This window comes from Pithys albifrons, chromosome 4 (genome assembly GCF_047495875.1).
Source record: "Pithys albifrons albifrons isolate INPA30051 chromosome 4, PitAlb_v1, whole genome shotgun sequence".
Classification (NCBI taxonomy): Eukaryota; Metazoa; Chordata; class Aves; order Passeriformes; family Thamnophilidae; genus Pithys; species Pithys albifrons.
The window spans coordinates 79,285,590-79,298,959 of NC_092461.1; the positions used below are offsets into that span (position 1 = coordinate 79,285,590).

Genomic DNA, 13,370 nt, shown 5'->3' on the forward strand with positions numbered 1-13,370 from the left:
TGCCCAAGTTCCAGAAGCATTTGGACAACACTCTTAGGCACATGGTATGATTCTTGGGACTGTCCTGTGAAGGGCCAGGTGTCAGATTTCATTGATCCCTGTGGGTCCCTTTCAAATCAAGATATTCTGTCATTCTGTGAAATCTTCCAGAAGCACCATCTCCATCAGCTGTAGCGACACAGCAACTCCTCAGCCTGCAGGATGCTGCCATACCATGAACTTTTACATGTGTTGGGCTGCTTAGAGCTACAAAGTTGATCAAGAGACTGGAACATCTCTTTTACGAGGAAAGGTTGAGGGAACTGGCCCTGTTCAGCCTCAAGAAGAGATAACAGAGGGAACTTCATTAATGTCTGCCAAGTATCTGAAGGGAGGTGCCAAGTGGGTGTGTTCAGGCACTTCTCAGTGGTGCCAACCACTACAAGAGGCAATGGGCAGAAACTGATGCACAGCAGGTTCCACCCGAGTATGAGAAAGAACTTCTTTACTGTGCAGCTGGCCAAGCACTGAAACAGATTGCCCAGAAGTTGTGGAGATATCCAAGAATTAACCCGCCACCGAGCCGCCACGAACAGTCACAGGCAGCTGGGAACGGGACTTGTTCCTGCCGGAAAGCGGGGCCTGAGACACCGGCAGCCCTAAGTGCACGGAGCTGCTCGGGAAGGGGGTGCAGGAGGCTGGGGGCGGCAGCTCCGCGGCGCTGGAAGGCGGGAGGGCCGCGCAGCCCCCGCTAACTCCCGAAGCGGCGGCCTGAGAATGTAGGACTGGAAGGCAGGAGGCGCCAGCCACGCCGAGGGCGGGAAGGGGCGGTGAGATAAGGCCCTCCCTCCCGCGCAGGAAACTCCCGCCGTTGCCTTACAAGGGCAGGCGCGCGCTCGCTCCGCCCCCGCCGCTGGAATGCGGTGACCGCACCGCGCTGCACCAACGCGGCGCTGCGGAAGGGGGTGGCGCAGGCAGGGGCCGAGCCCGAGACTCTGGCCTTCTCCTTCAGAGAATGGTAGACACTCTGCGAAAGGAGCGAGAAACACATGGGTCGCTCGGGGTCTTCTTCCCCGACCGGCTCGTGGGGTCTGTCCGGCGAAGCGGCGAGTCTCGCCGCCACCTGCCCCCACGCGCGGATGGTCTCGCCCACGGCTTCCTTCCTTCCCGACGGGGCGGTGGCCGCTCCGCTCTCCGGAAGTGCCTCTCCCGCCGGCCCCGCTGTGCTCCCTCCAGGACCCTCTCAAGCCGCCGCTGCCAGGTGAGCCGGGGGGCTCTGCCCGGGGGTCTGGGGCCGGGGGACGTTCGGGGCCGAGCCGGGCCGGGCCGCCTGAGGAGATGGGGCGGTGGCGGGCCGGGGATCGCTGGCCGCGGCGGGGGTCGCTGGCGGCGTCGCCGCTCTCGGACCTGGGCTCGATGCTGCCGCTCTCCCTCAGCGGGAGCCGTCCTGCGGGCCAGGGCTGGCGGCGGCCGCAGCTCCCGCGCCGTGAGCCGGGCGGGGCGCGACCCCGCGGGGATGAGCCCCCTGAGCATTGTTTCGGGGAGAAGTGTTAAAGCGGACTGGACTGTCTGGCTCCCTGTCGGCAGGGCTCGGCTGCCTCCCGGCCGCATCGCCCCTCTGCGGCTGTTCCCTCGGCTTTGTTCGAGCACGGGAAGGGCTGGGCTGGGGGATGGAGCGATGGGAAGAGGGAGAGGTCCGGGATCTGTTCCCTCCAGCGCACGGTTTGAAACAACCACAGCCACGACAGAGCCACAGGAAACAGTGCGCAGTTGTTCCCTCGCTCACAGAATCACTTGGGTTGGAAAAGACCTCTGAGACCATCGAGCCCAGCCTACAACCCAGCACCACCATGTCCATAAGTGCCACGTCCAGCCTTCCCTTAAACAGGGACGGTGACTCCAGCACCTCCTTGGGTAGCGCATTGCAGTATCTGGTCACTCCTTCTGTGAAGAAATTCTTCCCGATGTCCAGCCCAAACCTCCCCTGGTGCAGCTGGAAGCTGTGTCTTTGTGCTCTGTCACTTGTTCGCTGGGAAGAGGCCAACCCCCACCTGGCTACAACCTCCTTTCAGGTAGTTGCAGAGAGTGATAAGATCACTCCTGATCCTCCTCTCTTGCACACGGGCTGTTTTGACTCACAGGTGCTGGATTTTGAGGCAAGTGAGGCAAGTGTGACTCCTGTACAAGGGTTTTGGCAAGCTTACTAGTGAGGAGTGTGTTAAGGTGGTTTTCAAGACTGGGTGTGATGGTGTAGGGTTTGTTTTTAGCTTGTTTGTTTTTATCAAGTGCAATCTGCTCTTTATTGAGCTTTGACACAGATCTGCAGTATGCCTTAGTCTTATCTCTTCCTGCTACCACCCAGATTGTGATGGGTGTGTGACTGTACATGATGCTGTAATGGATTACATGGACAGAACTTGAGCTTTGGCTTTCAGACTGACTTGAGTTTGATGATGAAGTTTGATCATAGAGTCAGTTGGGTTGGAAGAGACCTACGAGATCATGAAGTCTAACCCTTAATCCAACCCCACTTTGCACTAAGTGCCACATCCAGTCTCACCTTAAAAACCTCCAGGTATGGAGAACCCACCACCTTTCTGGACAGGCCATTCCAATGCCTGACCACTCTCTGTAAAGAACCTCTTCTGATATCCAACCTAAACCTGGCAGAGCTTAAGACCATGCCCTCTTGTCCTACTGTTGGTTGCCTGAGAGAAGAGACCAATCCCCACCTGGCTACAACATCCATTTAGGTAGTTGTAGAGAATGATAAGGTCTCCCCTGAACCTCCTCTTCTCCGGGCTAAACAACCCCAGCTCCCTTGGCCTCTCCCCATAGGGCTTGTGCTCCAGTCTCTTCACCAGCCTTGTTGCTCTTCTCTGGACCTGCTCCAGCACCTCAATATCCTTTCTGAACTGAGGGGCCCAGAACTGAACACAGTACTCAAGGTGTGGCCTCAGCAGTGCTGAGCACAGGAGAAGGATCACTTCCCTCGTTCTCCCGGGCACACTATTCTTGATACAGGCCAAGATCCCATTGGACTTCTTGGCCACCTGGGCACAATGTTGGCTCATGTTGAGCTTCCTGTCAATTAGTACCCCAAGGTCCCTTTCTGCCTGGCTGCTCTCCAGCCACTCTGTGCCCAGCCTGTAGCGCTGCAGGGGGTTGTTGTGGCCAAAGTGCAGGACCCGGCACTTGGCCTTGTTAAACCTTATTCCACTGGAATCAGCCCATCTCTCAAGCCTCTCAAGGTCCCTCTGCAGAGCCCTCCTGCCTTCCAGTAGGTCAACACTCCCTCCCAACTTGGTGTCATCTGCAAACTTGGTCATGATGGACTCAATCCCCTCATCTAAATCATCAATAAAGGTGTTAAACAAAGCTGGGCCCAACATTGATCCCTGGGGGACACCACTGGTGACTGGCTGCTGGATGTCGTATCTTAGTTTATGCAGAGACTTTCTTGGCTATGCGTTGTGGGTATTTATTGTGTGGTGGTTTATTTTTTTAATTTTGAGGGATAGGCATCGCAATTATTACCATTCACAATGTCGAAACGTCAGCATTGCATCCCTGCCTCTGAACAGGTTCAGCCTGCACCACTGTTAGTGGGTTGTAAATTTTCACAGCTAATTGTCTGGCTCAAAATCTTTAGTTGATTGCTTTTGTCTTCTCCAAGGGTTTATCACTCTCCCAGAGGAAGGGACCATAAGATGACTTTCTGTGCTTCCATGGTCTGATACCCACTCCTGTTGCTTGAATGAATGGAGAGGTAGCACAAAGCGGCACAGTGCTGTTACTGCCTATGTATTTTACTTTTTTTAATATGTGAAAGTCTTCCTAAAGAGAGGTGGTGTTTTCAGAAATATGAAGAGTCTTCTAGATAAGGTCTTGCATTAGAAGTTTTTTGTACAGTTTCCAAAACAAGGCTCAGACCATTCACTGCATCACAGTATTAAACAGAAACTTAACCTGCATGTCGTGACTTGTTCTATCAAATGTGAAGTTATTTCCATTTTTTGTCTACTGAAATTTATTTACATCCTATACTTGCCCTATTTCAATTATAAAAGTGTGGGTTTAGGTGGGTTTCGTTGGGTGTTTTTTTGTTTGTTGGTTGGTTTGGGGGGCTTTTTGGTGGTGGTTTGTTGGTGGTGTGTGGGTGTAATGATTAAATTCCACTTTCTCTAAAGTTAAGGGGTTTGGTGCTTCTCTAGCTCATTACATCATTCACTGTTATACACAGAGATAACAAGAAGCATGAACACTTTTGGAACTTTTAAATCATAAATTGATCTCCTTGGCTAACTGGATTGGTGACTTTGGTTTTGTGAACATGTTCCAGTGTACCACCCTGTTTCTGGTAGAGTTTCCCAGAGCTGAGTGCAGCGTCTCAGGTGTAGCTGCACCAAACCTGTGCCGAAAGGCACTGCCGTCCTGTGGGACCTGATGCTTCTCTGCATGCAGGCTGCCAGGTCTCTTGAACTGGTCTCTTGTGCCTTCTGTATGGCCACCTCCCAAGCCTGGTTGAGAGCAACTTAGAAAATAATAACAGAAGTGTTGGCAAATTTTTCGTCTTCTCTAGTACAATATTTGGATACAGCAATTCTGAACAGAATGAAAAAGACTGTGTTGGCAGTCTGCTTTTGTTAGCTCCTCTTCTTTAGGATTGATTTGGAGGGCAGAGAATTCCATGAAGTGGCTTGCTGGAAGCACTGCCTTTACAGCATGTGCAAAGTAAACTTTCTTGCTTACTTGAATAGGCTATATCCTGAAAACTGAATTATTTCAGGGAACAGTTATTAAAACCATTTGACTTTATTTTTGTGTAGTGGAACTTTTAATCAATAATTCACAGTTTAACAGGAACTTGCCCCTGAGGGTTTTTACCGAGGTAAGAAAACCAGTGAAATTATGCACAACCCCTGGCTGCAGTTTGAAAGCAAACTACCTTCGTTGTCAGCTGTCTTCATAATCTCTTGATGTCAAGAGTTCACATTTATTTCTTGAACTGTTACAGAGGCCAGACATCTCGGATAGCTTGTGGTTAGTGAGTGCAATGAAGAGAACTTCTGCGTTGTTGAATGATGCGCAGTTGCATTTCACTGGCTATTTTTAGTTCAGGGCATAATGGGTTTTTTTGTACGTCAGAAGAACGTTGTATATGCACGTAGGATTTAAAAGTGTGGAATTAGCAGGGGAAATCAGTAACTGTCTTTGTGGACAGACTAAGAAGGACATAACCATGGAATTTCCTTTTATGATCCAGATGCTTGGTACAGCATGTCAGGTATCTGATACAAAGCAAGGTAAACTTTCCTTCCTTTTAATGAAAACAAACAAAAAATAACTGCTTTTTGCCTGAATATTGGGTTGATTATGTAAGGGAGTTACTTTGCTTAATTTTACTCCTTTTCTTAAGGATGAATCCCAGTTAGTGACTTCTTCTTGCTTTGGAGGAGTCTAACAGAAAATATTCAATCTTTGAGCAAACTATCTGAGAAACAGAATGGTGCTGTGACTGATTAGCATTGCATTTCTAACCAGGTAATTTTTTCTAAGATATAAAACTAATATGTAGTGTTACTTTCAGAATGTTGCTATGACAGATGAAGCTTAAATTTGTCCTCTTTTAAGGACACACTTGCTGCAGGTATTTCTGTAAAACTCAAAATCAAGGATGGAAGGAATCTAGTTTGCATAACACTTAGTGTGGGCATAATAAACTATTATAGCAGCATGGATTATGCTTTAATTTTATCTACTGCAAGCAGAGGTTATTTTGTTTAGGAAACAACATGAAATAAGGTCTTAACTTCTAATCCAAAAGCAATATTGAGGTCTTCATGTTTGCATTTCAGTGGATGACTCAGCTTTTTGGGTTTGTACCATTAACTATAGTTGAACACTAAACATATCTTCCCAGCTAAACAGAGGTAGCTGACTTGAAAGCCTGACTTCTGTCCTGAGTATATTAGTGTTACACCATGTAAGCTACCACCTTTACTGCTTCATCTGACAGCTTCAAGGGAAACAATGAAATTGGTATAGTTGTGATACATGAAAATTCATAAAGATTCTGCACGAATATATAGATGTGTTAAAGGTTGATAATGGCATAATAGGTACACAAATCTGAAGATTGTTTCTTTTAAAATAATTCAGTTAAAAATGAGTATGCCAGCATTTGTGTGCATGTTGTATAATAGTTCCACTGTGTAAGAGAATAGCAGTGTAGTGTTTTTGAACCAAGTCAGTGTTCTCTCACTCTCAGTGGCAGCTATTCTAACAAAATGCTGTTCAGAGCCTAAAATCCAATTTTTTGCCCTCCAAAGTTGTTAGTTTAGCATACTGCCTGATTTGTTTAACCACTATGCTAGTTTAGCATCCCATATCCTTCTCTGTGGTAGGTCAACAGTCCCTCTGACACTGCTGAGTGTGTAGTCATTTTAATTTGTGAAAGACACAGGTGGAGTATTGAATCAGCAATACAAAAACAGTGATTTCATTTTAAGAACTGTGATTTGATTTGGGTTTTTTATGTAGCATACAGTGCCAGTCCCTGAACACTGAAAGACCTTACACATTAATAGCAAGTGAAATCTGAATGAACAAAAATGGACCAGGAGACACCAAAGTAAATGTGTACTTTGGGGTATTTGCTGATAATGTATGTATGGCCAAACTTCGTGAACACAGATTTGGGAAGGGCTCTCCCCATATGCCCTTCCAGCCTGCGCAGTGGATGTTTTAGGTCAGGCACAGCGTGCGCAGAACTGGCCCCATCGTTTCAGTCCTGAGGTCCATCTCCCATGGCCGAGTGAGCTCGGACAGTGACAGTGAAGTCCTCAGGACTGTCTACAGCATAATATGGAATTTGATATTGCTTTATCCAACCTTCCTCCAAGGACTTGTGGTATGATTCAATAAGGCTAAATCTTAGATATGTTTCTGTCTCCTTAGAACCAACAGCCAACATGTCGAGCAAAAGGGCAAAGACGAAGACCACCAAGAAGCGCCCTCAGCGCGCCACTTCCAATGTATTTGCCATGTTTGATCAGTCCCAGATTCAGGAATTCAAGGAGGCCTTCAACATGATCGACCAGAACAGGGATGGTTTCATTGACAAAGAGGACTTGCACGATATGCTCGCCTCCCTTGGTAATGGCCCTTTGCTGTTTATGCTTGCCAAGCCAATTTGTGCCATGAAATGACTGAGTTTAGGAGATAGGAGTGGTGTCTCAGTTTGTATTACACTCTTGACATTACTGGTTTGGTTTGAAAGCTAAGCCAAATATGAATGCCTTTATTTGTAGGAAAGAATCCAACGGATGAATACCTGGATGCCATGATGAATGAGGCTCCAGGCCCCATAAACTTCACGATGTTCCTCACAATGTTTGGGGAGAAGTTAAATGGCACCGACCCGGAAGATGTAATCAGGAATGCTTTTGCTTGCTTTGATGAAGAAGCAACAGGTATGTGGGTAAAATAACACTGTACATCTTACTACTTCTGCTTACTTCTGTAACTATAAATACCTATGTTCATAGAAGTGGTGATGGACTTTTTAACTCTGAAAATTCTAATTTCTGCAAACTAAAAATCATGCCTGTATCCTCATCAGGTAAATGTACCTTTCCAATTTCTGTTAAAATGTCACGTTTCTGGCAGTTCGGTTCTGTTGTTCAAGACAGGAGAAGGTGAAAAAGATGTTGATCAGGAACCAGGGTTTTAAATTGTTCCTAACTTAAAGTTCAGCTTTGGGGCAACTTTTTTAAGGGGAAGAACTTGTTTTCTGTCAACAGCTTGTATCCACCTTCCCTCTGTTAAGCACTCAATGGAGAAGAAAATGAATGCAAGAAAAATCTGTTGTGATTCACAGAAGTGCTGATAGAGGCAATCACAGGTTATGTAAAGCTGCTTGTTTAATAAACTGTGAAAAATTTTTTCTTTGCAATGAGTCTAGTAAATCTGATTTATGTCACTGATTTTATATGAATTTGACATTTTGAAATATTACAAACTTCCCTGTGTTTCATGTAATTGAACATTAGTGGTCAAATTCCATGACTTTCCTTTTTATAGTTTTCATTTGGAATGCTCAACACAAATGGATCCCTTTGTGATTTTTAAAATCCAGAGTTATTAGAAGGCTTTTGGTACTATTGGGAATATAGCCTTGTTGTTGGGAAGGAGTTCCAATGTGCATACTGACAAATTTTTATATTATTTGGAACACCACAGGCAAATCATAAAATGGCCTTTACTTGAATTAGTGAGACCTTGCAAACTAAGATGCCTGATTTGATGGAAAGCTTGTAATTATTTGGCAGTTTTTAGTAATAGGCTTTAATGGCTTTGTCTTCATTTGGCAAACAAAGACTGTAGGTATCTTTAATTGAAAAAAAGAATTCAAAGAAAGAAATTATCACCCATGTATTAACAGATAAATGTAAAAGCTCCTCTTTCTTCTGACCTCTTGTACTGTGTTCCAGGGTTCATCCAAGAAGACTACCTTCGGGAGCTGCTGACAACAATGGGAGACAGGTTCACAGATGAAGAGGTGGATGAGCTGTACAGGGAGGCACCCATTGACAAAAAGGGGAATTTCAACTACATCGAGTTCACACGCATCCTGAAACATGGAGCAAAAGACAAGGATGACTGAGCAAATCCATGGGTACCTGCAGATTATCTCCACACTTAGGTTTATTTTTAAGGGTTTATTCCGGATAAAACTTGTTGCATGCATTTAGCTTTGCAGCTTTTGCCTTTCTCAATGTATTTATCTATTCCAGGCCATTTAGGCATATTTGCACCTGTGTAATCAGACTGGAAGCAGGGAAGATATTGAAGAAAAGGGTAGGGGGAGGAACATCCTTGGAAGTGACAGTCCAGTAAAAAAATCTCAATACTTCTGGTTTAGCTGGATTTTTACATTTTTGTAATAAATGCCATTTTGAAATAAAGATTGCTATATATATAAAATACCTCAATCTTTTATGAAGAACGACATTTCTATTATGCCTTTACAAATGCAGGTGTGTTCATTGTATTTACTTGCCGTTGCAAGTCAAGCTGGAAAACTCATTTTCGTACTGTCTTGTTCAGTGTCACGGGTTTCTGAAATGCTCTTTTAGCAGGATGTGCTGGCATCTTTAAAAATGCAGCTGTACAAGTCTTTCAGGTTTCTGAAGTGGGAGCTGACGAGTGTAAGTACCAAAAATTATTAGAGAAGACTGTTACAACTGCCTCATGGCCAACAGAGAACAGCTGTGATTCTTGCACAGATACCATGCCCAGCTTTTGTTTTCTTTTAATACTGATGGGTTTTCTAGCAATATTTTCATGTCAGTGTGCATTCCTTTTTGCTAAGTTTATGCTGGCAATAAGTGGGAATTAGGCATATTTTTTCCTTCTGCTGAAGGAAGCTTGTGCAAAGAAATCCATGCTGGCACTAACAGCAATACATGGCCAGAAAACCTACATAAAAGCTTTATTGTTCTGCAGCTAATGCATTTGCCTGTGAGAATGTGAGCCTAGTCTTTCTGAGGGTTTACTTGGTAAAACCCTGTTTGTGCTGAAGTCCCTCTCTTTTTAAAAGATCATACATACTCCTCATCCATTCTGATGCAATAGCTTTTAACCAAGCACAGTCATTCATTCAAAAGCAGTTGTGCTGATACTGTTGTCTCAAATATGAAGGAGAAGGTTGTTCTATTAGTTCGTCACATGACCTGGTCCTGTGCGTGCCTCATTCTCTTACCTACTGCAAGCTGGAAAGTAAGGAGAATTTATTTTGCCTGTGTATTTATCAATTACAATTGTGACCTCTTAACCAGAAAGCACATCCTGAGCTGTATCACATGACTTAAGACCCCAAGGAACAGGAATTTTACTTCAGCACAAGGGTCTGTAAAGGCTCTGACAGCTTACACTATAAGGTGGGTTTGTCTTTTGTCTCGTGTGTTAGCACAAAGGCTTGGTTGTTTAATCTTCTGTTTCCCAGTGTGGCAGCTCTGGAAGATACTCTGGCATTAGGTTTGTAAATACATTGACAAAGTATACACAGTTAGCATATACTTTGATTGTTTTTTAATTTTTTATTCCTTGGTGGTTTCTTTCACTTCTTGGCTTAATTAAAAGGATTTTTCAACCATTCTTTTCCCAATTTTGTGTTTTATCTGCCAACAAACTTAGCCTCAAGTTTGCTCCTACCAAGACTTACATTCTCTACTTCAGGTTGCCACAGCTGCTCTGTTTTTGGAAAGTTTGTTTTTTAACTACCTTGGTGCTCTTCAGTAATGGCTGCTAAGGTATTCATGGGATTCCTGCAAGGTTCTAGCTACAGCTGATATTTCTGGAAGATAGTTTGCAAATATGCATGGAAGTTTTCACCAGCAGGGGCTATGTGGAGCTATGTGACAGAGACAACAGAGTGGAGATCTAGCAAACACTCTTGTTGAAATGTTGCTATGTAACATTAAGGCAAAACAGGTTATGCTGTCACTTCTTCAGACTTATGTTGTCACACCTGTGCAATTCAGTACTGTGTGCTTACATGCAAACAGCCTGCATGAAGGACAGATATAAGACTATTAATTAATTTTTCCCTTTGAATGTCTAAATGGTGTTAAGATTTAGAGATCTGTTTTCTTCTGATAGGAACAGTGGATCCCGAAACCATTCTTTTCCTGAGCCTGTTTGCTCTGTAAATGTTAGGTGCTGGTATCTTACACTGAGTAATTGGCAGGTGAGCCAGCTGGATTTTTCTTGTTGGAAATAGGTTTTGAAGTGCTGACTTTAGATTCATAAATATTAGTTACATAAAAGAGAACATGGTATCCTTCTTGAGAGGAAACTGTCCACTTCAAAAACATTCTGTACTGCTGCCTTGGTTTCTGAACAGCCAGCTGAAATAAGGTGTGTAGCTGCTTTGTAGCACCCACACAGTGTGACAAGGAACATTCTTGGATGCTCCCTCTCTACAGAGAGACAGGAAACTAGGGATGTGATGATACCTATGCAGGAAGATATGTTACTGAGAAAGAATTCCCGAGGTTGTTTGAGTATAACCAACTACAGCCTTCCAAGTTCAGGTTTCCTGGGTATCTGATTGTAGGACACCAGTTAATGCGCAAGTGGGCTCAAACCCCTTAACCACTGAAAGGCTACAAGGCCAGCAGACGCAGCCAAGAGACCATATAAGAGCACCAGATGAGCGTTTTGTATCTAGGCAGTGAGGAATGTCAACAGCTGACACTGCATGTCATCACTAATCCACTTCCAAAAATAAAAAATAACTTTGGTCACTGAAACAGCTTAAAATTCTGATGACTCAGAATTACCATTTTGCAGCCAAAATCTTGGAACCTCATCTTTTGTCCCTTGGCGTTCATAATATAATGGTCTCCAAACGCCAGACCAGGCTAAGCTTATGATGCAAAACTATTTTTATAGGCTGATTCACACATTTAATAGTCTTAGATCTACAGTGATATATAATGCCCTGTGAAGCACTATTGAAAAGCAGTGATTTATTTTACATGAGCCACTTACTGTGTTCTAAGGCTACATACACAGAGGTCAAAGTGAAGCCAAAGATCTATTGCAGCTGCTTGAGAAACCTGCAAAGTTGTTTGTATGAAGTGCTGTCAGTGGATGTTTGCCTGCTGCCTTCTCCACTTCTACCCTTGTTTCTGCTTTTTATGCTGCATCTAAGCAAATCCATCTTTATCGTACAGTGACCAGATGACTGAAACATTTCACACCATGAAGGCAGCTTTTAAAGTAGCTCAGCAACTAATGGATGACACAGAGGGGGTGTCCCTACACTCAGAAGTAAGGATCCATTTCACCACTGACCTAAGAACTATCTTTAGATCGCTTGTTTCTAGGATCACTGTCGTATCTTGAGAAATGAATGTAACACAGGGGCACCATCCTGGCCCAGCACATCAGTGACAGCATGCCTTTGCATCCTGACCAGTGCATTTGATCCAAAAGCTGGAAAATATCTGAAATATCATCATCACATGTTTCTCATGGCCATTTCTTGTCTAGAGTTACTAACCTATTACTTGATATGTTCCTGGGGAGTTTCTAACAACAAATAGCTCTCACCATCCCAAAAGTATTAAGACCATGTAAGTCCAAATAAGGGGTGAGTAACAATCAAAACAGTCAGGAACATTTTATACATCAGCAGTTAATCTGCCACTGGTATTGCCTATGTACACATACTCCTATTTTGGCTTCTTACTTAATTTTTCAAACCCTCCTGTCATTTTTAGGTACTTCCTTCTTTGGAAAAATGATGTAAGATGACAGTAACTCAGAAACAGTATTACAGAAGCCAAGAACAATACAAAGGCAAACCCCCTCCAGTAAATACCTCTGAAAACGCAGATTAAAAATAAGTTAACATGAAATGTTGGAAAGTAATACTGGGAAGAACCCCAAACTCGACAGTTCATTTTTCATTGCACTCCGAGCAGCAACACAGAGATCACTTTTCCTAAACTTTTGATATATCAGATAGAAAAATTTTCATCTCAAAAAAACAAAAGTGGCAGCATATGTCAGCTTTCCCTGCTTTCCTCTAAAGCCATTGGGCCTGTACAGACATTGCTCCCTGTTCCTTGGGACCACTCATTTCGGGTAGGAGCAGGCAGGCTGCTGTTGTAGCACACTTTTTTGGAATTCCTGTGCTAGTTGTTGAAAAAAATAACTTGTATGGCAAATTTCAACTAGATAAAAAAGTACTGCCACAGAGTGTTTTCAGACCAAATGTGTCATATTCCCTTGAGATCATATGTAATAGGCATTGCATCACAGGGTTTAAGGGGTCGGGCAGTTTTTATCAATGTAATAAATCTAAAGGAAGATCTTTACATGTTTCTCAGCAGCATGTAATTAACATGAGAGCAGGAAATCAAACACCCTCCTGGAAAATCCCAATTGCTTGCTGCATGCAGACTCCTCTGCCATGCAGCTGTGATTCAACCCCTTAGTAAACCAGCCTTGTCTCTGATAAAGTGTGAAAGTCAGTTAGAAATACTATAGGATTAGGCAGGTCAAGACTGACCTTAATACATGTGCCTAAAGGAGCAGATGGTGGCAGCAACAGACACTTTAGCATTCTTGTAAACTTGCTGCTCAGTTTTGCAAGGTTTATTTCATCCTTAATCCTCGCTTTGAGTATCTTAGGCTATCAGTGAGTACAACCTCACTAAATACTGAGCTATGTTTTGGGTTGGTTTTTAATTGTGAATAGTCCTTGGGAGTTAAAAGACAGCATTTCACAATGACTTCCAACCTCTGCCAAGCATGTTCAGGTGAGTGGGTGTAAAATGAGGCCTGTGAGCCCTGTCTCAATATGTGCTGAGACA

General features: G+C 44.0%; 1 protein-coding gene across 2 annotated transcripts; it reads left to right on the forward strand.

Moving 5' to 3' along the window:
• Positions 1 to 1,155: 1,155 nt before the first annotated feature.
• LOC139671613 (myosin regulatory light chain 2, smooth muscle minor isoform) lies at positions 1,156 to 10,138 on the forward strand. Of its 2 annotated transcripts, none has more exons than XM_071554745.1 (4): positions 1,156 to 1,240; positions 6,940 to 7,137; positions 7,293 to 7,454; positions 8,475 to 10,138. In XM_071554745.1, the coding sequence occupies exons 2-4, from the start codon at positions 6,954 to 6,956 to the stop codon at positions 8,645 to 8,647; spliced, it is 519 nt and encodes a 172-aa protein (XP_071410846.1). In that variant the 5' UTR covers positions 1,156 to 1,240; positions 6,940 to 6,953; the 3' UTR covers positions 8,648 to 10,138. The 2 variants fall into 2 exon arrangements, with proteins under 2 accessions (XP_071410846.1, XP_071410845.1); XM_071554744.1 differs by lacking the exon at positions 1,156 to 1,240 and adding an exon at positions 5,126 to 5,285.
• The last annotated feature ends 3,232 nt before the right edge of the window (positions 10,139 to 13,370 follow it).

Excerpts from the sequence above, each read along its gene's own strand:
- LOC139671613 (XM_071554744.1), top strand. The coding sequence starts at position 5,141 with ATGCACGTAGGATTTAAAAGTGTGGAATTAGCAGGGGAAATCAGTAAC. Across the intron at positions 5,286-6,939 it reads GGTATCTGATACAAAGCAAG|AACCAACAGCCAACATGTCG; the intron begins GTAAACTTTCCT and ends CTGTCTCCTTAG. Across the intron at positions 7,455-8,474 it reads CTTTGATGAAGAAGCAACAG|GGTTCATCCAAGAAGACTAC; the intron begins GTATGTGGGTAA and ends ACTGTGTTCCAG.